This window comes from Gasterosteus aculeatus, chromosome 14 (assembly GCF_964276395.1).
Source record: "Gasterosteus aculeatus chromosome 14, fGasAcu3.hap1.1, whole genome shotgun sequence".
Classification (NCBI taxonomy): domain Eukaryota; kingdom Metazoa; phylum Chordata; class Actinopteri; order Perciformes; family Gasterosteidae; genus Gasterosteus; species Gasterosteus aculeatus.
In genome coordinates, this window is record NC_135702.1 from 15,853,546 (window position 1) to 15,876,030 (window position 22,485).

Here is a 22,485-nt window from a genome sequence, read left to right on the forward strand (position 1 = left end):
TCAGAGCATTCATTGCTCACTCTGCTGGTGGTCTTAATTTGTCTATCGATAGGGTACAAATGACAAATAGAAGTTAAGTGAAATAACAGACAGTTGAAATCTGAAGTCTGTCATGGCTCCAGGTGATGGATCTAGTAAATACATTTAGGGTGTAGTTGCAATCATCGTTATTACAGCTGGACTCAGCTGTGTTGCTGGAGTGTAAATATCAGTTAGTAATAGCAAGAAATGTACTTTTTAAAGGGTATGTTTCAATATTTGCATTAGATAAAGGCTTGTTTTTGAGACAAAAAACCTTGGTTTGATTTTATTCTTCAGCATTCATTTACATCTGTGTTACAGTTGTGGCAGGAAGATTGAAAGTTGTGAACAGTTGATTGGTGGTGGTGATGGTGTATGACACCACCGTAGCAATGCAGAGACCATTTGAATGGCTAAAGTCCGTCAAAAAAGGGAACAACAGGCCTTTTGCATCGACATAGTTTACTAGATCCAGATAAGCACGATCACGGTGATTTGTACTTGTAACGCCACTTTTCTATAGCAAATTGCACTTTCTTGCTTCTTGCGAGTTTGTATCTTTATGGTTGAATGCACTTATTGTAAGTCGCTTTGGATAAAAGCGTCAGCTAAATGAACATGTAATCACGATTGACCTCGCTCATACACGTGTAATGTAATAACATCTTTCCGAATCAGCTGTTGTAAGACTGTCTGGTTTTCCTGGCTGAACTCAGAGACTGGATTTTCTCTCTCAGTATGTCCTCCCAGTCTTTGCACCAGTTCGAGCTCCGCTCCAGGTTCTGGTAACGGGTGGCCAACTTGTCCAACGCCAGCACTGCGTCCGGCAGCTCAAAGGTCAGGCCAGCCCTCTGCACGGTTGCCTGAAACTTGGCTGGAGATGCTGTTGCGATGTAGCACCTGCAAAGAAAGTTAGTCATTACTTAGAAAACTGGAGGAGAGTCGAGTGGCGTGTAGTAGTAAACGTTTTGCTCGCACTGACTCACACACACACACACACACACACACACACTAGTGCAAAAAGTGGTCTTGGAAGGTTTATTTTTCAGAACGGAACAAGCCGATCTTAGTTGGTATGTAGCGACGTGGACCCGCCTCCATTTGCGCTGGAAATAAAAACCAGCGCACAGAGAGCACCAGCAGACTGACTACCACCCCCCATGAAGTTGTAACCCTGGGGAAACACCGGAGTCTACTCGATCAATGGGAACAACGTGTGTGTACGTCGTCCGACTCACGTCCCTAAACGCAAATGGGTTCTTGTGTTATTTAAGTTATATAGCACGCGGGTCGATGCGTAGTCGATACACACGTCCCTCTATTGTTTTAGCGTTGCCGTGCGTCTTCGAACAGCCCATCATCCGAACGGCAGGTCGCCAAATCTGAAGGCACCTTCCCATCATGTGAACGGACGTTCTGAAAAAGGAACCTGCCACCGACCACCTTTCACACTCTCACACCTCAAAGTGCTGCTAGCAGGGCGGCAGTTTGCCCAGCTAGGGCAGTGTGACTGGTCTACAATGTGGAATGATTAGGCTTTTTTCTTATGGTGGCCCTTTGTTCTGGTTTAGTTCTTTCTTTGAGCGTAATAAAACACGTATAATGCATTTGAGTTGTGACCCACTTTTCATTGAGTGAATGCCAAATTCACTTCATGTCTCACTGTGACCACGTCTTGTGTGTGTGTGGCTCAGTAGATGAATGGACTTTGCCTGACCTGTTGAGCCCGGGGCTGTGAGGACAGTGGTAGTGATGCCATACGGCTACAGCTGTGTGAGGACACAGGACATACTGGTTTTCCTCCCAGCATCTCCTCATGGTCTCCAGGATCCCCTCATCAGTCACTGTTCCAGTCGATAAAACGTGTGACAACTGCAAGTAAAACATACAGTGATTGTATGAGGGTGCAGAGGAACGCTCGGTCTCACTAGGCACAAGAAGACCAGCATGCCTGCACGTATACAGTGAATGATTCCTACAAGCCTGCGTTGGTTTTCCGGCAGAGAGTGTCTGTGTGATTGTTGAAACTCCTCCATCATGTTTTTCACCGCAGCTCCATCTCTGCCCAGCAGCAGCCAGAACAGTCGCTCCATGTTGTAAGGGTCCTACAGACCAAAACGCAGCACACTGAATGACCAAACAAGTCAGTACAACGGATCCTTTACACACTTGGTGGCCGTTCAAATGAATGCCTCTTGACCTAACTAACAGCGGTGTGTTTAAGCTGTGTATGAAATTCATCAACGCTAGTCTCCCCATCTGTGCACCAGTGGATAAAAACATCTCATCCAAGAAAAATCTAAATCTATTGTACCGACTGCCCCACGTCACTGATCAGAGGTTGGTCATGAGATTTACTCATGAATTCACATGTATTCAAACAACCATTTCATTTCAAATGACTGCAAAGGCAGAATGCCTGAACATATTTTGCTTCGGGGCTGAACAGAAAGCAAATAACTGAAAAAAAAGAAGAAAAAAAAAATCAAAAACGTGGATTTAAATTGATACAACAAAAGAAAAGAATGTGTGGACGAGTGTCACTGGTGTGAGCAGTCACGACTACGGGCTGTGTGATTGTGTTACCTGGATGTCGATGGCAGGAGCCAAGGTTTGTGTGACTTTAGATGCCATGGAAAAGTCCCCCATAGTCACCGTCCTGTGCACTATGTCATTAGAGTTCACCATGGCAACCAGCTTCAGAGGCAATCCCATCAGCTTCACAATGTAGCCAGCTTATACACACACACACACACACACACACACACACACACACACACACACACACACACACACACACACACACACACACACACACACACACACACACACACACACACACACACACACACACACACACACACACACACACAAAACTTTTCTTAGGGGGAAGCGTGGTGGAATCATTTGGAAAAAGGAAACCTTTGCTCTTAGAGGGTTTAATGACTGTTTTAAATTGAACAGATTTTTTTGTAAAAATTAGTAAAAGTAAAGTAAATTACTGAAATGAATGCTCAAACAATCTCAGTTTGTTCTCAGTTGCTGACTGCTAGTTGATAAGTGATGTTGCCCGGATATATAAATAAATGGTTAAACGTGTTGGTTAATAGGTAATAAGTAACAGTGAAGTCACTTTCTGTGCACTTTCTGAGAGCACTGGCAACGACATCCTGGTCACTGCTTTCCTAACCACGCCAAAGCGACCCCTGTCAAGTAAATAGTCCTATAGCCATAAAAATAACCACATGGTAGAGCCTGTTTACATATATATTAAACTATGTCTGTGTCATATTTTTCGTCCTCTTCCCTTAGTGTTCTATTAGCTTTTTTAACTTTGCATTTCTATAGAGGTTTTTAGTGCGTGACTGACACCTACCTTTCAAACTTGGCTATTCAAGACTGAGTATATATTATTTAAAATATGGACTTTCGAGAGAAATAAACATTGAATTCAAATAGAAATCAACCTACCAGCAATGTTTCCCGCCCCTCCAGTGGGCACCACCACCTCCAGCTCAGGCAGGTCTCCGTCAGCCTCTGTGTGCTCGATACCACTGAGCTCTAGGTAAGCGTAGATGAAGTGGGCCAGCTGGACCATGACTCTTGACCAGTTGACTGAGTTGAGGCTCATGAGACTGTGAGAGCTGACCAGCTCCTGGTCTGCAAAGAGACGCCGCAGAGGCCGATCTATGTCATCTGAGCTGCCGTCGGCTAGAGAGAGAAAGTCGCACGTCATTTGATTGTGATCGATTATTAGAAAGCAGCAATTGGTCCTTTTGCTTCTTTGGATTTACCAGAAAACACATGGACATTGTCCTCCAAGCAGGTGGTCATGTGTTTCTCTTGGACTGGTGTGATGCGTCCTCTGGGGTAAACCACCACCAAGTCCAACCCCCTGAGACCCCTCGCACTCTGGACTGCTGAGCCACCTGTGTCTCCTGACGTACCTGGAGAGGACACCAGCAAGCTGACGGATTCCCATTCATTACGTTCATCATCTTATCGGTGCTACTTAGTATCGTCTTTGAGAACACGTCGATGCCTGTTAATTCCATGATAGCTTTTGTGTAAATGAGCTTTACCATACTCTGATTAACATTAAGCTTTCCTTTCCCACTCAACAAATTATAAAAACCTGTGCATTTTGTGAAACTCCTTGCTCCCATGTAGGAGGGAAGATGTTTGCTTCCGGTTTCTTTCCGGCAGTCAACTTTAAAACATCGATGTCACAATGACATTGAATGTCCACTTACCTTAACCAAGTAAGTATTTAAATACTTCCTTAAACCCTTTGGGCCAATTACGAACAGGTTTTATTATCATCATCATCACTCACTCCCTCCAATGGTGTAACGTCATCACTCACTCCATTCCATGGTGTAACGTCATCACCCACTCCCTCCAATGGTGTAACGTCATCACTCACTCCCTCCAATGGTGTAACGTCATCACTCACTCCATTCCATGGTGTAACGTCATCACTCACTCCATCCAATGGTGTAACGTCATCACTCACTCCATCCAATGGTGTAACGTCATCACTCACTCCATCCAATGGTGTAACGTCATCACTCACTCCCTCCAATGGTGTAACGTCATCACTCCCTCCCTCCAATGGTGTAACGTCATCACTCACTCCCTCCAATGGTGTAACGTCATCACTCACTCCATCCAATGGTGTAACGTCATCACTCACTCCCTCCAATGGTGTAACGTCATCACTCACTCCATCCAATGGTGTAACGTCATCACCCACTCCCTCCAATGGTGTAACGTCATCACTCCCTCCCTCCAATGGTGTAACGTCATCACTCACTCCATTCAATGGTGTAACGTCATCACTCACTCCATCCAATGGTGTAACGTCATCACTCACTCCCTCCAATGGTGTAACGTCATCACTCACTCCCTCCAATGGTGTAACGTCATCACTCACTCCATCCAATGGTGTAACGTCATCACTCACTCCATCCAATGGTGTAACGTCATCACTCACTCCATTCAATGGTGTAACGTCATCACTCACTCCATCCAATGGTGTAACGTCATCACTCACTCCCTCCAATGGTGTAACGTCATCACTCACTCCATTCAATGGTGTAACGTCATCAATCACTCCAATCAATGGTGTAACGTCATCACTCACTCCCTCCAATGGTGTAACGTCATCACTCACTCCATTCAATGGTGTAACGTCATCACTCACTCCCTCCAATGGTGTAACGTCATCACCCACTCCAATCAATGGTGTAACGTCATCACTCCCTCCCTCCAATGGTGTAACGTCATCATTCACTCCCTCCAATGGTGTAACGTCATCACTCACTCCCTCCAATGGTGTAACGTCATCACTCACTCCAGCCTTCTTTGCTGCACTAGTCCACTTGTAATCTGACCCTCTAGGGAGCGTGGAGTCCTCATGTTGGGTTTGCATTTTTTTTAACCATTCTGGCTGTGTGTTAGGGAGGGTTGGTGATGAATCCCCAACCCTCCCTGACAGCCCACCACGGCCCCCTGGGGATCCCGCCCCCTAGTTTAGGAACCACTTCCTTAAGAGATTAGGTTTTATCATCAGGGCTCAAACAAGCCGATGCCTTTGTAGCGACGTCTCAGCTCAGATGGTAAAACGTATTCTTTAGTTGCCTCACCTGCCATTATCACCCATTAAGTCTTACCTACAAGAACAATAGCTGTGCGATTCTGCTTTTTGAGGAAATAGTTGAGGAAGCGCACTGTGCAGGTCATGGCCAGGTCCTTAAAGGCCATTGTGTCCCCATGGAAGAGCTCCAGGATTGACAGTCCCTCCTTCAGCCGGGCGATTCTCAACACCTCAGGTACAGAGAAACCAGTCAAGGCTTCACCCACAAGGACTGGGACGGGGAGAAAGAAAGAAAATCATTTGGTGTTTGCAGCTTGACTTTTATTGTTCTGAATATCAAAAGACATATACTTAAATTATTTGAGTCACTTCTTGCTTGATGTCTTCTATTAGTTACTTTTGAAGGAATACACTAACTGTCAAGCTTTTGGTTCATGTCCTGGTTTTCCAGTAAAGCAGTTTTTGTGTCTGGAAAGCCACGATGCTGCATCTGGGTCCTACTTCCGCCACTCCCCCGTTACACTTACCACGATTAGTTTTTACAACAGTAGGCTATATACAGTCTGTAATCCTTTCCTTGAACATTTGTGAATATCAAATGACATTAATATTACTCCAGCTCACCCTCCAGGTCCAGTCTGGGGATAAGCCGAGTGGGGATGAACAGTGAGGCAACCTCCACCACCAGTTGGGTGTAGGTCAGCCCTTTCCAGGTCCTCAAGGTGTTGGGGCTCAGCACAGGTACATTCTCAGGCATGAACATACCCCCATCGGGAGCGAATCCCGAAAACAGAACTTCATGGAAGTCCCATCCATGGACGCCACCTCGAGTACTGCAGTACTGCATCAGACCAACCTGGGGAGGGAGGGATACCTGATCTCAGATCCGACATGCTGAGTAACGCAGAATGACAGTATCAGAGTATCTGAAGTATAAAGCAGGCTTTTGAACTCACTCTGTTGTTGCGCTTCATTCCTTCACTTCTACTGAAAGTCCTCTAAGAAGGCGTTACATTCCCCAAGAAACACACAGTCCATCAACAGAGCATCGCTATCACCTCTTTGAAGAGCGAGGACCCCCCCGCTTCTGTGTTGGTTTGTTAGATAAACTAAACCAGTATAATATTAGTTAATTTTGGTCCTGCATTCACAGTTACCTTTGGGGCACATGACACTTTTTTCTCTGGTCCTCTCCATAAATCGCTCTTCCCTTTTCCCCCCCCAGCTATTTTTTTTGGGAGAGTTGTTTGTGTACAGACCGTGCTATACCGGGCTATACAAATAAATTGAGATTGGTTGATTTGAAAAAATATTAGTTGGAATATATTTTGTGATGGCATGATGCATAATACAATAAAGTTGTGTTAAATCCAACATAATCGATACAAAGGATGTGTTATTGATCGCTACGGAGTGTAACTACCTTAAGTACTGTGCCTATTGTATTGTTCTTTCTAATACTAGGCGATTAAGTTTCAGAGGGAAATCATCAAGGTATTTTTACTACACTACAGTTAACATAACAGCCGCCTATGCATTTGCTGTTTTGTCTTAGAGGCCTAATTAGAACACGTTTCACATCACTTGGTGTAGCGGCATTCCTTTAGTAACGTACGTTATTAAGCATTTCTTGGTGTTCTTGGCGTTGTTTGGTGTTTATTTCACGCAGCAAAAGCGTGACACATTCCGTCACGCGGTAGAAAAACTGCTCTGGTGCCTGATCAGCTCATGGCAGTTGCACCTGCACAACATGGACGAATCAAGAACCAAATAATCAGCACTTCCAAAACTCCAATTAACCAATATACGCACATCGGGCTCTTCCGACAAAAGTGCATTTCCCACTGGAGAAAACTACCCGCGTGTGTAAAAAGTATTTAGATCCACAGTCAAGACATATATTTACTAGTATTTGCATTGTGGTCCCTTCAGCATATATCCTGCAGTGTGTTGAAGGAGTTCATTCAAAGATCACAGCAGAACATGATTCACATGTATGTTCTTTTCATATAATGTTGAACCTGAATGAGGTTTGAAGCACACTGTGACATCACAACAGGTGTGTGCTGACATAGAACGTATTGCAGACTCCTTATCAGACAACCATGATCACGTTACTTAATCACAATACAGAACAGTCGATGAACCTTTCACCCTGTTTAAATGTCCTTTTACTAGAGCCCGTAACTCATGGCAGCTATCATACCAGCGGTGTGCACAGATAGTACAAATACACCACCATTATACTACCTCACAGAGCATGTGCCGTACTTACCGGTCAAATAGATTTATACAAAACTCTCTTCAGTTTCTCCTAAGCAACACATGCACACACACGTCCTGCCGCTCTATGCTGCCAACCTTTCTACACCAATGCATCTATTGACAAGCTGATGATTGTCCCAGCGCAGATAATAGGTGATCTTGAACTTTGGAACCACCTACCCAAGGAAATACTTACTCCTTATAAAGTAGACCGACTTCCAGATAACTTGAGATTTTGTATCCATGGTTTGTGTAAATGCATTACCCTATTACGTTAGAATAGATGGAATTACCGAATAGGAGTAATGTCAGGTTCCGTGTCAGGTTGATAGTAAACCACATCAGAGTGTCACCCAGGGATGATCAGGACATTATGATGTACCATTTCAAAATTAAAGCCCTGCCATGTCAATATGGGTCAGAATCTCTGTGGAACGTTTCCAACACCTTTTTTATAGTATGCCACAAATAAGGCAGTTTTGAAGGCACAAGGGGTTCGGGTTTTTAGTAGTAACTTGATCAAAATAGCAGGTGTAGTACAACAAGTACAAGCCCATGCACATGTGGCATGATATTGGTGATGCTACCGTTCATAACAGTGAAGTTATTGAATATTTCTGTGATGTTTTTTTGCGTTGCACTTTGCAGGCGGTGCCTGCGGACTCGTGTCATTAAAATCAATGTCAAGCTCCTGCACTGGTCCGTACTGGTAAGATGGTGGTTAATTGTGGTTGTAGCTGGTTGTCAACATCCCTGCGGTTACAGACAGGAGTCGTTTGTGTTTTAACAACGTTTCGCTGACGAGCTGTTGAACCTGTGAATATCTTACAGAACTTTCCGTTACAATAGCATTTACAGAAACCCCGACGTGTTTGACGGGTTAGCGTAGCTAGCTATCTCTGTTAGCATACTTTGGGTCTGTATGCTGATTTGGACAATTTATAAAACAGAACTTACAACTGTTTCTGAGTCGTTGAAAGTGCGTCTGGTGACTGAAACTCACGGCCGCCAGATACGAGGTGACTGCGGTCTGCAGCTCGGGGACGCACAGTGGTGTCTGTGTGTATATATATCTACATACGGTGGCCCCCTACCGGAACACGCGTGTACAAGCATTACGGTAACGGACTTCAAAATAAGGGCATAGTCCCATCCAACATGATGGGCAATTCACGAGTCTGTTAATAATTAATAAGGTAACAAATAATTAAACAAACTAATGTATTAGTTAACTACTGCATTTTAGAAATTAAATTCCAGTTCTGTGAATACTTCCTTATCCACAATAGTACAGAAGACAAAGACCAATCTGACCAAAAAATACAGTTTATTAAGGGACTTAATTTAATTTGGGATTGATCGCAGAACAGCTTAAATTGTAATATCAGGACATCCTGCTATATATTTTGAAACTGAAAGTGCATTAACACATGACATCTCATGCATGAGCCGTTTTTCCACTGATTGGAATTAAAAGCAAACGGCCAATCGTCAAACTATTTTACTAGACAAGCCGATAACCTCACAAGACGATGTTAGATTATATTAGAAACTTTTAAACAATCACAATCTCACCGTGTGAGTGTGTATATACTACTAATAACAGGCTGTTCCCCTCAGTGGGCAAGGAGAACAGCCAATTGTCAATACCTCTTCCAATTGGCTCAAAAGATTGTGGGCGGGACTTATTTCACACTCGTTTAACCCGACTAAAGGTGGCTCTTCAGGGCCACTTCATCTGCAAGGTTACCTACAACACGAGCTGCTGGTATCTGGTAAAGATGAATAGAATACCGTCAGAACTGATGGAGAGGATGAGGAGGATCTGTTGTCATTAGTTACGCCTGTAATGGTGAAAAGGCTGCTGGAGACATGTTTAAATAATTACAACGTTTTTGAGGACTGATCTACAATTTGCTCACCTACTTGGCTTCACAAAGACAGACGTTTCATTTATACGATCATTCATTTTAATGTACAGCTGCAAACGTAAAAGCATGTATTCAAGTTGTATCATGGTACACGTTACAAAATGTGCTTAAAAAATTAGAAACATGCAATTCATTGACATAAGACAGAGTATAGAGAAACACACACACACACACCTTGGTCATTCAGAGTGAACTGAATCTTTTGGATTTAGATCTATCTAACTGAGGGACACTCAGCAGCAAAGATGCTGCTTGAGAGGGAACGCTGTCAGGAGCGCAAACATTTCATAATCAAATTCAAATCTCTGAACTGTGTCTCAGACGTGGGGATCATTCAGGTTCAGACAGGCCATCCGTTTAACACAGTTCTTAAATTATAAAGATTTAACACTTTAATATAATTGAATGGTTCCATACTGAGGTGAAGATCAACAGAACTTCCATAGCACAAACCTGCATAATATTAAAGAGTACATTTCAATAGCGTGTTCTGATTAGGACGGTCACATAAGAGAAAGGAACTCAGGGAAATGCTCTGGTTTCCATTTGGAGTGTGCAAACGAAGAATGAGATTACAAAATCCTGCACATTTTACAACATGCTAGTTCATACTGACGCGGGGAAGCATTTCATCAATGAGCTCGATGAAGAGTTCCTCGTACCACTGTGCATCTTCTATCAGCTATCAAACGCTCTTCTAAACAGCTTCTGAGATCACTTGTCATGCTTTTTCCCCAACTGAACCTTCTTAACATGTCATAATGCACATTTCTATTTGATCTTTGCTCAATACATGAGCAGCATTGCCACATAGATTCCATAGTCTGGGCAGGTGTTACACTGAACAGCATCATGCTGAACCCTGGAGGAGCTCAGCTATTTGAACATCAGCTGCAGGCTGTGCAGTGTTGTTCAGTCGCTACTTCAGCTTCCCACCATGTCACTGTAAATCTTAAGACCCATAAGCTAACTTATTGAAACGGGAAAGAGCTACTCTTAGCTTCATGCAAATCATCAAGCAGAGTTTACACTGAACCCCCCCTCACGCCCTTTTCTGCTCTATCAAAAGCTGCTGGCTGTCCTCAACATGCCGAGCAAAGTATCTTGAGCTAACTCAGTCCAAGCCTTCAAAAGACGAGCAAATAGTACAACACAGAGATGTTGGCAGTCATCTGTCCCTGATTCACTGATTGACCTTTTGAGGTGTTACCTAAAAGGCTTGAACTCGGTTTGGGAATATAGCAGAGAACCATGTAGCCGAGGCCACTTCCACACACTGCTGATCGACTATTGCACTCGCTAAAGGATCAGATGTGGTGGAAGATCAAAGTCTCTTTCAAACTGACTGAAACTTTTCCTCGGCTACAGAGCAATAAAAACGCATGCAAAGTTTAGTCAATTCAAGATCATTTTAAGGCAAATTTCAAATTCAGCTACTTGTGCTTCTTTTGATATCGTAGAAAAATATGGTTGTGTTTCTTAAAGCGGTGTGACGTATTAAGGGGATGCTGCTGTTGAAATAATATGTCTACGTTTAAAGAATACTCGGGGTAGTTTCTGTGCGCTGGTGCCACAGAAAGCAGCAGGTCACTCGCCGTGCCGAGCTTTATAAGAAATACTCTGTGATGGGACACTACCAGTATTGGAACAATAGTCTTTCAATACTTTTTTGCTGTGTCGAAGACATCCATCACAGTCCCAACGGGAGAAAACAGGTCATGTTGAGAAACAATGTTAAAGAAATGAGGATTTTTCAGAGGGTGATTAAACAGCATGTTTAATAGGCCACGCCCATTACTTCAGATTTATTTGATCCACGCAGAAAATGTCCCACAAACACCGTCTCCCGTTTCACAGGATTAAACAGAGGACGACTTTTGTTACATTAAAAACCTTCAACTTTGTAAAATAGAACAAACAGAACAAACTGCACTGTCGGTCAAACCAATGAAACATTTACTCAATCTGACAACATGTGGTGGCAGAGACATGTGTTTAATCCTTTGACAAACTAAGACCTGTAGTGTAGGACTAATGTGGCACATGTCCAGTGCAGCCACCATCATCAACTGGTCTCCACGGGAGAGACGGCCGTGAGACCAGTGCTCACCGCGCAGGGAATCGTCTCCGCGGCCAGTGAAAACGCAGCCGGCGGGCCGCTTTTCTTCCTTGTGTCCCATGACAACGTTCTGTAATGTCTAAACTCTCTCCTACCACGTCCCAGCAGAAAGGGCAGGAGCCAAAGAGCCAACGGGTTAAGAGTTGTCCCGCAGATCTTTGGCCTTGGTCAGGATGGTGTGCACATCCGAGATGGGGTAATCCTGAAAGGAGAAGAAACAAATCCATTTTCTGCACTGTGTGTCTAATAATGAAGCGTCCCAGCGGATTATAAAAAGCTTCACCTGCAGTGACCTCATGTTGACCGTGAAGTCTCCGGCCAGTAGATTGTCCCGGATGAGTCTGTGGATAGAAACCAGGGTTCACTTATAAAGCCATACGGGTGGATCAATGCACAGGATCCACAGTGTGACCTGCTCACATGAGCATGGCGCAGCACACCAGGATGAGGAAGTGGAACCGGTCCTGGTCCGAGAACAGAGTGTCCCAGATGCGGATGACATCAGGCAGGAGGAACTCCTGCGATAGCAGCAAGGTCAACCAGCGGAATGTGAAATACTGCGGTTTGATGTTCTGCTCTTCCTGTGTGGACAGAAGACAAAGACAGACATGGTGGGGACACGACCATATCGGTTTGAATCATCTTTCAGATTGACCGGTTCCTGCTGCTTTTCTTGATCTGATGGTAAACTATATATTCTGTCTCAGACAAACAAAGCAATCAGAAGACACAGATGAGGTTCTAGGAACATGGGATGGACATACATTCCTAATAAGATGTAGTTATATCTGGTGTAGCAGAGGAGACAGAAGAGTGAGGCGGACATGTTTAGTGCGAGACACTTCTACAGGGCCGTACCAGCTTGAGAAAGAGCTCCAGGTCCTTGTCCTTCAGCATGGAGTACACGCTCTCCATCTTGTAGGTGATGCCACACTGAGAGTCATCCAGGCTCTTGATGAAGTTGTCTCTGTTCTCCGACATCAGGTTGGTGAAACAAAAGAACGTATCCGCTTCAGCGTGCTCTGAACAACGGAGCAGACGGCAGGTCAAAAAGGGCCGGCTTCCACTTTCAAGGCGCCCAACGTCTCAAACGTTCCGTTTCGATGCAACCCACCTTTCCACTGGCTGTTGGGGTCCGTGGCAAAAGTGTAGTAGATTGGCCCAACGATCTCATTCATGCCCTGGACATAAGCGATCCCAGGGTTGAGTTTGGCATAGATGAAGAGGATCCGCTCCACCACCTCCCAGTGTGCCTCGCTCCCATTGGGCAGCACCTCATACTCGTTGGATGGATACAGGTGGAACGCCTTTCCGGGGGAGCTGACCTGGGAGAGCACATTCAGTTCAACCACACGTGGAGCCGCTGGTCTGCAAACGATGTTTAATGCCGATTATGTGCAGCACATATAGTGACATTTATGTAGGAAAAGGAGCGGCAATTCGGTCTATCAGGGAGTACAAAAACCAGCAGGTGCCCGGACTATGAAGCCAGTTCACTGATATCAACTAGCTCCACTGACCTCAGCACCCGCTAACGCTCTAAATCAGAGGTGGCCAATAGGTCGATAGCCACGGCAGATCGCCTGCCATTGGAAAAACAGTCAGTGGGGTCACGGAAAAGCTGGTAGTGCTCACAGCGATCCTTACACATGAACACATTTAAGATCGATGCAAAAGTAGCTCACAAGCAGACAAGGTGTGGGCACCTCTGCTCTAAATGCTCCTCCAGCAGCCAAGGTATCTCACATAAAGGGGCGGGCCTTACAGCATCTGACCAACCACACAACACATCTGCTGTCAAGAGCGCCAGATTTTACAAATATATCTATTACATTAGATAAAGACAAGTAAAGACGAGACCCAAGATAAACAGTTTAAAGGAGGAAGGCGACAAAAAAAAATTCATAATGTCACAATAAATCTGTGTGTGTATTGTTTCATTAGTGTGTCACAGTATGTTATTCCTTATTCTTCCAGCTGTAAACCCCAGAGGAGTGAAGAGAAATCAACGGCAAATATAAAAACAATTCAATTCATGAAGGTTTCCTCCCATAACCTATAATTACCACAAAACGGATTAAAGTAACCCTGCGCTCATCTTTCTCACACACACACACACACTTACATTGGTGACCCCACTGCGGTTGCGGTTTACAGTTTGGGCTTTCAGCGTGGTTTGTTCCACTCGCCGTCGCAGCGTCTCGTACTCATTCTGAGGGTCCAAGATGAGTTGGCAAGGGTATTCTGTGGGGCGCTGGAAGAACGCCATGTCGGGGTACAGCCGCCTGCAAACAACATTACACTTCACCCGACCGTTGTCATCGCGGCCTGGTACCAAGGGGCCCGGCGGTGGGGGACCACTGGTCTGGAGCAACTATCCTGCTCCGAAATAGTGTCCGAACGAGCTCTCTGAAGACACCAGGACCACAGGGAGCCTTCACATGTTCCGCCGCAGAACTTAAGACACACATCTTCAGACTCACAAACTATAGCACTTAAATTGTACTTATAATGGCTCTTATCTATAGCAAGTTGTAGATCGGCTTATTTGAGGAAATTGCACTTTCTGTATCGGTATCACTATGGTTGAAATGCACTTATTGTAAGTGGCTTTGGATAAAAGCGTCAGCTAAATGACATGTGATGTAAAGCATACAGATGGATTACCTCACATCCTTATCAATTTGTAGCAGAATCTCATTGTCTTTGAAGTAGTTATTCCACCTGCTGTCGGGGTTCGGATTCAGAGGCTGAAAGAACAAGACAGAAAAACCAGACGCACCTGTGAGCAAAGAGCGAGCGAGCACACGCGCACACGCACACACACACACACACACCTCTCTACATTGTAGATCAATATTGAAGACTCAAGTAAAACTATGAAACAACACAGAAGGAAGTGTGTGTTAAACAAACCAGAATACGTTTAGAATATACACACACTACCGTTCAAAAGTTTGGAGTCACTTAGAAATGTCCTGTTTTCTTCAATGAAGATAATAAATCAATCAGAAATACTATTGTTATCTATATCTATATATTATTAATGTGGTAAATGACTATTCTAGGGGGAAACGTCAGATTTCTAATGAAATATCTACATCGGTGTATCAAGGCCCATTTCCAGCAACCATCACTCCTAATGGTGCATTGGGTTATTATGTTAGCACAGTTATGCTATAAAGAAGCTATACAACTGGCTTTGAGCTAGTTGAGTAACTGGAGCATCACATTTGTGATTCTTCTCGGCAGAGTGGCAGAGAAAAAGCCACATCTGAGACTGGCCAATACAAAGAAAAGACTCATATGCACAAAAGAACACAGACATTGGACAGAGGAAGAGTGTAAAAAGTGTTACGGACACACAAATCAAAGCTTGAGGTGTTTGGATCACACAGAAGAACATTTGTGAGACGCAGAAGAGGTGAGAAGATGCAGAAAGAGTCCTGACGCCTGTCAGGTGGTCCGAGGCCTCTTTGGTGCTGGTAAAGAGGGAGGTTCGTACAAGGTAAAGGGGATTTTAAATAAGGAAGGCCATCACTCCATTCTGCAACGCCACGTCGTACCCTGTGATTAGAGCCAATTTCCTCCTACAACAGGACAAAGCACACCTCCAAATTATAATAAGAGGAAGAAGCAGGCAGCTGGTGTGGTGTCTGTAATGGAGAAGCCACAAAGTCACCAGATCTCAACCGCATTGAGTTGCTGTGGGAGCAGCTTGACCGAATCCTACGCAAGAAGTGCCCATCAAGCCAATCCAACTTGTGGGAGGAGCTTCAGGAGGCGTGGGGGGACATTTCTACAGGTTGCCTCAACAAACGAACAGCTAGAACGCCAAAGGACTGCAATGCTGCAACCAGTTCTTCAAACTTTGCTTTTTTTATGTCTATGATAATATTTTCTATTCACTTTGCATCTCATTTGATAAATAAAAGTTTTCATAAGAGTTTTCATGGAAAACACAAAATTGTCTGTGTGGCCCCAAACGTTTGAGCGGTGGTGTAAATACACCGGCCACTTTCTCAGCTACACCTGTTCAATTGCTTGTTCACACAAACAGCTGATCAGCCAATCACAAGGCTGAATGAGACTTTTAGGGACTTTGAACGTTCCATGGTTGTTGGTGTGTCAAAGTGCTGATCCAGTGGGATTTCGGTTGGGGGAGAATTGTTGAGTCGGCGTAGAGTGACGCACTCAGGAATGTGACCTTTGATGTGAGCCTGTGACCTCAGACAGTCCAGGGTGAGAGAAGACACAGAGGGAACCATACGTGCCCTGACTGACCTTTTAGAGGTTATTGATTGACTGGGTCCCATTAAGGGAGGGTCTACGTCGTCTGGTACCTTTCCATACGCTCCTCTTTCAGGGGGGGCTCTCCTGTGCTGAAGTGTATAGAACCTCCTGTTCTCCCCCAGAAACTTGGTCAGATCTTCCTGCTCCTTTGGGGGGGGGGGGACAATCTGCCCCTTTTCAGCTGAATTGTCATTTGACTTCTGTCTGTACTTACAGCTTGTGTTGATGATTTCTGTATTCTTTAGCATTTTTCTATATTCTAGTTAGTAATAAATACTTAATCACAAAGCAAGTTCAAGATACTTTGGATTTCTCACAAGGGCTTAATCCACAAATTTCCACCACACTCTTTAGGGTCTACAGGGAAGAGTCCAAAAAGAGAAAATATCCAGTCAGCAGCATTATCACCCGCCCACCCGCCAAATGTGGGTAGAATCTAAAATAATAAACTCATTGCAGGGTTCTCAAGCCTTACACATTGGCCGTGACACACACACACACACACACACACACACACACACACACACACACAGTTCAACGGGGTCACACGCCACACCTTGAGAACCAACACCGACCGCGTTGTCCTGCTACCGTATCGTTTCCCCTCTCAGCCACCGTACCCTCGTTACTAAGCAACAATGACGTGAACACACGTGACAGGTGAAGGCTTTTGATAAAACTTTGGCTCAGAGAACCAGGAGGACGGACACAAAGGAGAAAAACAGGATGAAATCGAAAATGAAGAGGAGACAAAGAAAAGACTGTTCAACGAAAAGTGGAGGTCCAGTCGAGAACGGCTGGTTTATGATCCAGCCAAGAAAATAATGTAATAAACTGATTGTAGGACGTACGGCAGTGAAAAAGGTTAAGGAGGTCTCTTTTCTATTTGGGACAAGCAACTTCACAATGGAAACAACTAAGGACCATTTCCGTTGGCCACGTCAAAAGCGTTGTGACTAAACGGACAAAGACAACAAAGCGTTTTGGTCCCTGGTCCTCACGAAGGCGGCAGAGCTTTACACCCCCTGTACCAGTTATATGGAGTCAGCTACTCTTTCTGTCTTAATCAGTTGCATATGCTTCCTCACAAAAGAAGCTTTACACACTTAACAGGGCTGAAGATTTGGTGACTGCATATAAACATTTTATGTAGTCTCGATTTGGGTCAAATTAAACTCAATTTCCCAACCACAAGAATTGTGGATAATGAAACCTTGAACCGTGAAGGAACCTTGAAGAAGATACTACTTCAGCAGAGGACCACACCAGGGCCACTCCTGTCAGCCGAGACTACAATTCACACAGGATCACCAAAACTGGACAATAGAAGATTGTAAAACCTTGTCTGGTCTGATGAGTCTCCATTTCAGCTGCGACATTCATATGGTCGCCTCAGAATGTGGCGTAAACAACATGAAAACATGGATCCATCCTGCCGTTTAGCAACAGTTCAGGCTGGTGGTGGTGTGGTGGTGAGGGGGATATTTACTTGGTACACTTTGGGCCCCTTAGTTGACCGTCCATCCCTTTATGGCCACAGTGTACCATCTTCTAATAGCTACTTCCAGCAGGATAACGCACCACGTGACAAAGCTCATATCACCTCAAACTGGTTTCATAGATGTGCAGCCGACAGAGCTGCGCTGTGCTATTGTGTCAATAGGGACCAACATCTGCGAGGAATGTTTCCAACACCTGGTTGAAAGTCTGCCACGAAGAAATAGGGTAGTTAATTAAGGCAGAAGGGGCTCCAACCTGCCAACCTTTCACTAGCAAGGTGGACAAAATAAAGCGGCCGGTTAGAGTGTGCATATATTACACACACACACGTTAGTATTTAGGATGAGCCAGATTAAACATAGTTAATGGTTGCTGTAGTGATTATAGTAAAGACAAATTATTAACATTGGCCTGAGAGATCTTTACCATATGTAAAAGATATGACAGGTGTCATGTGCACAACAGTCGATCATGTGACAGAAATGATACATGTAATGAGAAGAAGTAGCAGCAGTAAGAAGCATTAATAATAAATAACAGCAGACTTGACTCACATGGTCCTCCATAGTCACATCTTCTCTAGAAAGGCCCATGTTGGCTTTTGCGATACCAGGCTGGATGATCATTTCTTTTAGGAACTGGGAGTACACCTCCCTGAGAGAGGGACAACAGGGAGGAACATTTGTTTAAATCAAGGTGTATACTGAGTAAAAAGGTGGATTAATCAGCTGACAAAAGATGAATAACAGATTCTTTATTTTTAATTAACAAGTTAAACAGACACACCATTTTTTGTTTAAAGCTTCTAAAATGGGATTTTATATGACTTTCAATTGAATATTTGGGGGTTTTAGTTGATTTTTTAGTCGCATCCAGGAAAATAAAAGGGCCATTTTTACATGAAACACTGAACAAACAATCGATAATTCACCATCCTAACCTGCAACAACCCTAAGCCCACATCTATATACATGACCTCCTGTTAGTTAATACGATATCCAAAACCTGAAAACCTGTGATCTAAACAAAGAAACAACACTAAAGGTTGTTTCTGCCCAGCTGGCTTCACAGCGAGACGCAATACACGGCGCCAGGCCGTTCGTCCGAGCCACCTAACGGCGTCACCTCCTGTCACCAGCTATGCTGATTGGAAGCAGCTGACCTCCATGTTATTTGATCAACGTGTTCTTCTTACCTCTGCTTTTTGAGAAAAGACTCCCATAACGTCTGGTCGAAAGGCAGATAATTAAGAAGGATCTGAAAAGTGAGGGAAATAATCACAAGTCAGGGTCGGCCATAATTTAGACTATGGGCAGCATCAAAAGACAATTTATGGATGTAGAATGAGAGAGGAAGCGTTGTGTACTGTATGAGTAGTCAGATGAGACCTCCTGGAAGCTTGTGTGAGTATGGAAGATGAGATGAGAATAACGAGCTTCCTCGTCTTGCAGGCAATTTAAAGCTGGATCAAAGAACCACTCGTGGCATTTTCAACTTTTCACATCCAACAATTATTCTACAATTTTGAATGTTTTGCTGGTCCGTAGTTTACTGAAACCCTGCGATGTAATGTTTTCTGAAGGACACGTGGCTCCAGATGGAGTGGAAGGTATACAGCAGTTTGAATATGTTAATGATGATGTATCATCGAGCATTCATCAGGTGGAAACAGGCTGGTGCAGTTTGGTCACTAGCTTAGGTTTTAGTTTTCTAATTTGTCTAGCAGCGTGTGATCGCCGTAATTGTCATAGTCAGTCTTCTGATAAAATCTGACATCATGCATATTACATTTAGGGACGATACAAAGAAGGGCGATGCGATCACCATTCTTGATAGGGATTGTACAAAGGCAATCAAGTATCCCATTCATATGAGATGTTCACAGTTAGTTACAATCCCTTCTCAGCATAGACAATGTTTATTTATGGCTATTTGACGTTGGACAGGCAGATCGAGGAGTCACACTCAATGTTTTTTTTCCATTCTTCACAGTACAGTTTGTTTGCTGTTCTGGAGGATAATGCATGAAAAAGTGCATTAAGTATAAACACTTGCATACATGCCCGCCTTCTGTGGTGTGCAGGGGGAACTAAGCCATGTTGGATCCGACTTGTAACGCAAGCGGAACTCAAGGAAAAATGTACAAAAGCTTTGGGATGTTTGTAAATGTTGTTGCATGAGGGCCGATGTGTCACGCACAGAAGTTTAATAAACAACACAACTTACTTTCCAGCAAAGTGCTCGTATGCCCCCTTCGAATGGGATTCCTGAGTTGATTAAAGAAAATGACAATAAGATCTAACACAAACGTGATCAGTTTGAGCACACAGAAGCTGGAGGAGGGAGAGTTACCGTTGAAGCACAGCTCCCTCAGGGTCTTCAGGTTTATGTTTTCTTCACTCAAGGTTTCTTTGAATTCCAGTATTCTGAAATAAGAAACGAGACGAGGTCCGAACCAATGGTACGTCTGAGTTACTGCTCAGTGACAAAATGCCTCAGACATCATATACACAATGTGAACTCATAACAAGTCATATTGATTCCTAAAACCTTTGTGAGAATAACTTTAAAAGAACAGTTTTACATATTGGTTAGTGTGCTTAATCCTTTCTTTCCACGGGTGAGATGAAAGCATAGCATTAAGAATAAACCATTGTTGGCGTTTCTTATATTCAAATGCAATGTGGTTTAAAATCCAGTCAGAGAAAAAGGAAATTATTATTATTCAGAAATTATGAAAGTGGTTACTTAATCGAGCCCAAGGACTTTGTCCAAGGTTTGTCTTAATGGTCTTTAGCCATATACAGCAGTAACGTTAGCGGTATAGCTAACTGCTATACAGCAGTAACGTTAGCGGTGTAGCTAACTTGCTATACAGCAGTAAGGTTGGCTGTTTAGCTAACTTACTATACAGCAGTAACGTTAGCTGTTTAGCTGCTATATAGCAATAACTTTAGCGGTACAGCTAACTGCTATACAGCAGTAACGTTAGCCGTTAACGTAGTGTGTCAGCTGATGTGCTAACCAGGAGATAGCATAGCTACTAGGATCGGTTAAGTTGCTAACGTTATATTAGTTAACTGGTAAAGCGCTAAGAAGTCTCTGTGTTTTCGACATTTAACTAGATGTGACACAGAAGTCGCCAACATCTACACGCGGAATGTTTTTGCTATGTTTGTCTCGCCAGCGTTTCTGATGCGCTATCTGGACCGGAGCGGTTCTCGGTCTACTGGTCGGCTGCTAGCTGCTGCTGCTATGGAGGATGTGCGGTTATCGTAGGATTCAGACCCTCCGCGTGTCCTGCGTCTCCTCCAAAGACAAAGACGTACTGTGTCCCACCTGTTTTTGTACGCAGATGACATGATGGTGTCTCGTCAGGCGGCGGTGTATTCCTTTTACTGTCCCCAGAAAGGACTGAAGAGATGTCCAGAGGGAGGTCCCCCTGTCACTTCCGTCTTCACAACAACGATGCAGCCGCTGGCCACAGTCACACCGTCACAATGGGCTCATGTGTCTGCAGCCAGGCCAGCTTTCATAAACACAACGTCACATGTAGTAGTTGCACAGGTTGCATTTCAATTAACGTGTAGTTATAAATAGACCATAACCGACCACTTAAAGCCGAATGTGAAACACTGACTGTGATTTGTTGTCACGCCGCTAGGTGGCGGCCCTGAGTAGAAAGTACACGCCGTGTGATGCTCGAAGCAGCAGCAGCGCCCAGTCCGACAAGTGGTCGGTGGAAGGTTCCTTTTTCAGAACGGCAGGTTGCGGCGGTCGGTTCCTCTGGTGGTCGGTTCCTCTGGTGGTCGGTGGTCGGTTCCTCTAGTGGTCGGTTCCTCTGGTGGTCGGTGGTCAGTTCCTCTGGTGGTTAGTGGTCGGTTCCTCTAGTGGTTAGTGGTTGGTTCCTCTGTTGGTCAGTGGTCGGTTCCTTTGGTGGTCAGTTCCTCTGATGGTCAGTTCCTCTGGTGGTCGGTTCCTCTAGTGGTTAGTGGTTGGTTCCTCTGTTGGTCAGTGGTCGGTTCCTTTGGTGGTCAGTTCCTCTGATGGTCAGTTCCTCTGGTGGTCGGTTCCTCTGGTGGCGGGTGGTCGGTTCCTCTGTTGGTCAGTGGTCGGTTCCTTTGTTGGTCAGTTCCTCTGATGGTCAGTTCCTCTGGTGGTCGGTTCCTCCGGTGGTTGGTTCCTCTGGTGGCGGGTGGTCGGTTCCTCTGGTGGTCGGTTCCTCTGGTGGCGGGTGGTCGGTTCCTCTAGTGGTCGGTTCCTTTAGTGGTCGGTTCCTCTGGTGGTTGGTTCCTCTGGTGGTCGGTGGTCAGTTCCTCTAGTGGTTAGTGGTCGGTTCCTCTGGTGGTCAGTGGTCGGTTCCTCCGGTGGTTGGTTCCTCTGGTGGTCAGTGCTCGGTTCCTCCGGTCGTTGGTTCCTCTGGTGGCGGGTGGTCGGTTCCTCTGGTGGTCAGTGGATTTTTTCTTCTTTTTGGTAGGGGCAGCCAATCAGGTGGTGGTCGGTTCCTCTGGTGGTGGGTGGTCGGTTCCTCCGGTGGTGGGTGGTTGGTTCCTCTGGTGGTCAGTGGTCGGTTCCTCCGGTGGTCGGTTCCTCTGGTGGTCAGTGGTCGGTTCCTCTGGTGGTCGGTGGTCGTTCCTCTAGTGGTTAGTGGTCGGTTCCTCTGGTGGTCAGTGGTCGGTTCCTCCGGTGGTCGGTTCCTCTGGTGGTCAGTGGTCGGTTCCTCTGGTGGTCGGTGGTCGTTCCTCTAGTGGTTAGTG

General features: G+C 44.8%; 2 protein-coding genes across 6 annotated transcripts; both read right to left on the reverse strand.

Moving 5' to 3' along the window:
- Window positions 1-278: 278 nt before the first annotated feature.
- thnsl2 (threonine synthase-like 2) lies at window positions 279-8,995 on the reverse strand. Of its 5 annotated transcripts, none has more exons than XM_078088312.1 (10): window positions 8,843-8,993; window positions 7,236-7,361; window positions 6,245-6,476; window positions 5,697-5,891; window positions 3,816-3,968; window positions 3,493-3,732; window positions 2,608-2,756; window positions 2,001-2,126; window positions 1,739-1,893; window positions 279-921 (listed from the first exon to the last, which is right to left on the reverse strand). In XM_078088312.1, exons 2-10 carry the CDS (start codon window positions 7,245-7,247, stop codon window positions 696-698), a joined length of 1,488 nt encoding a protein of 495 aa, XP_077944438.1. In that variant the 5' UTR covers window positions 7,248-7,361; window positions 8,843-8,993; the 3' UTR covers window positions 279-695. The 5 variants fall into 5 exon arrangements, with proteins under 5 accessions (XP_077944438.1, XP_077944439.1, XP_040054484.2 ...); XM_078088313.1 differs by lacking the exon at window positions 8,843-8,993 and adding an exon at window positions 7,896-7,911; XM_040198550.2 differs by lacking the exon at window positions 7,236-7,361 and having other exon boundaries at window positions 8,843-8,995.
- An 837-nt stretch (window positions 8,996-9,832) lies between these two features.
- tbc1d13 (TBC1 domain family, member 13) lies at window positions 9,833-21,425 on the reverse strand. The gene is made up of 12 exons (XM_040197895.2): window positions 21,068-21,425; window positions 20,081-20,154; window positions 19,955-19,995; window positions 18,924-18,985; window positions 18,283-18,382; window positions 14,603-14,685; window positions 14,061-14,220; window positions 13,050-13,260; window positions 12,794-12,957; window positions 12,356-12,516; window positions 12,219-12,276; window positions 9,833-12,137 (listed from the first exon to the last, which is right to left on the reverse strand). Exons 1-12 carry the CDS (start codon window positions 21,088-21,090, stop codon window positions 12,072-12,074), a joined length of 1,203 nt encoding a protein of 400 aa, XP_040053829.2. The 5' UTR covers window positions 21,091-21,425; the 3' UTR covers window positions 9,833-12,071.
- Window positions 21,426-22,485: the final 1,060 nt, after the last annotated feature.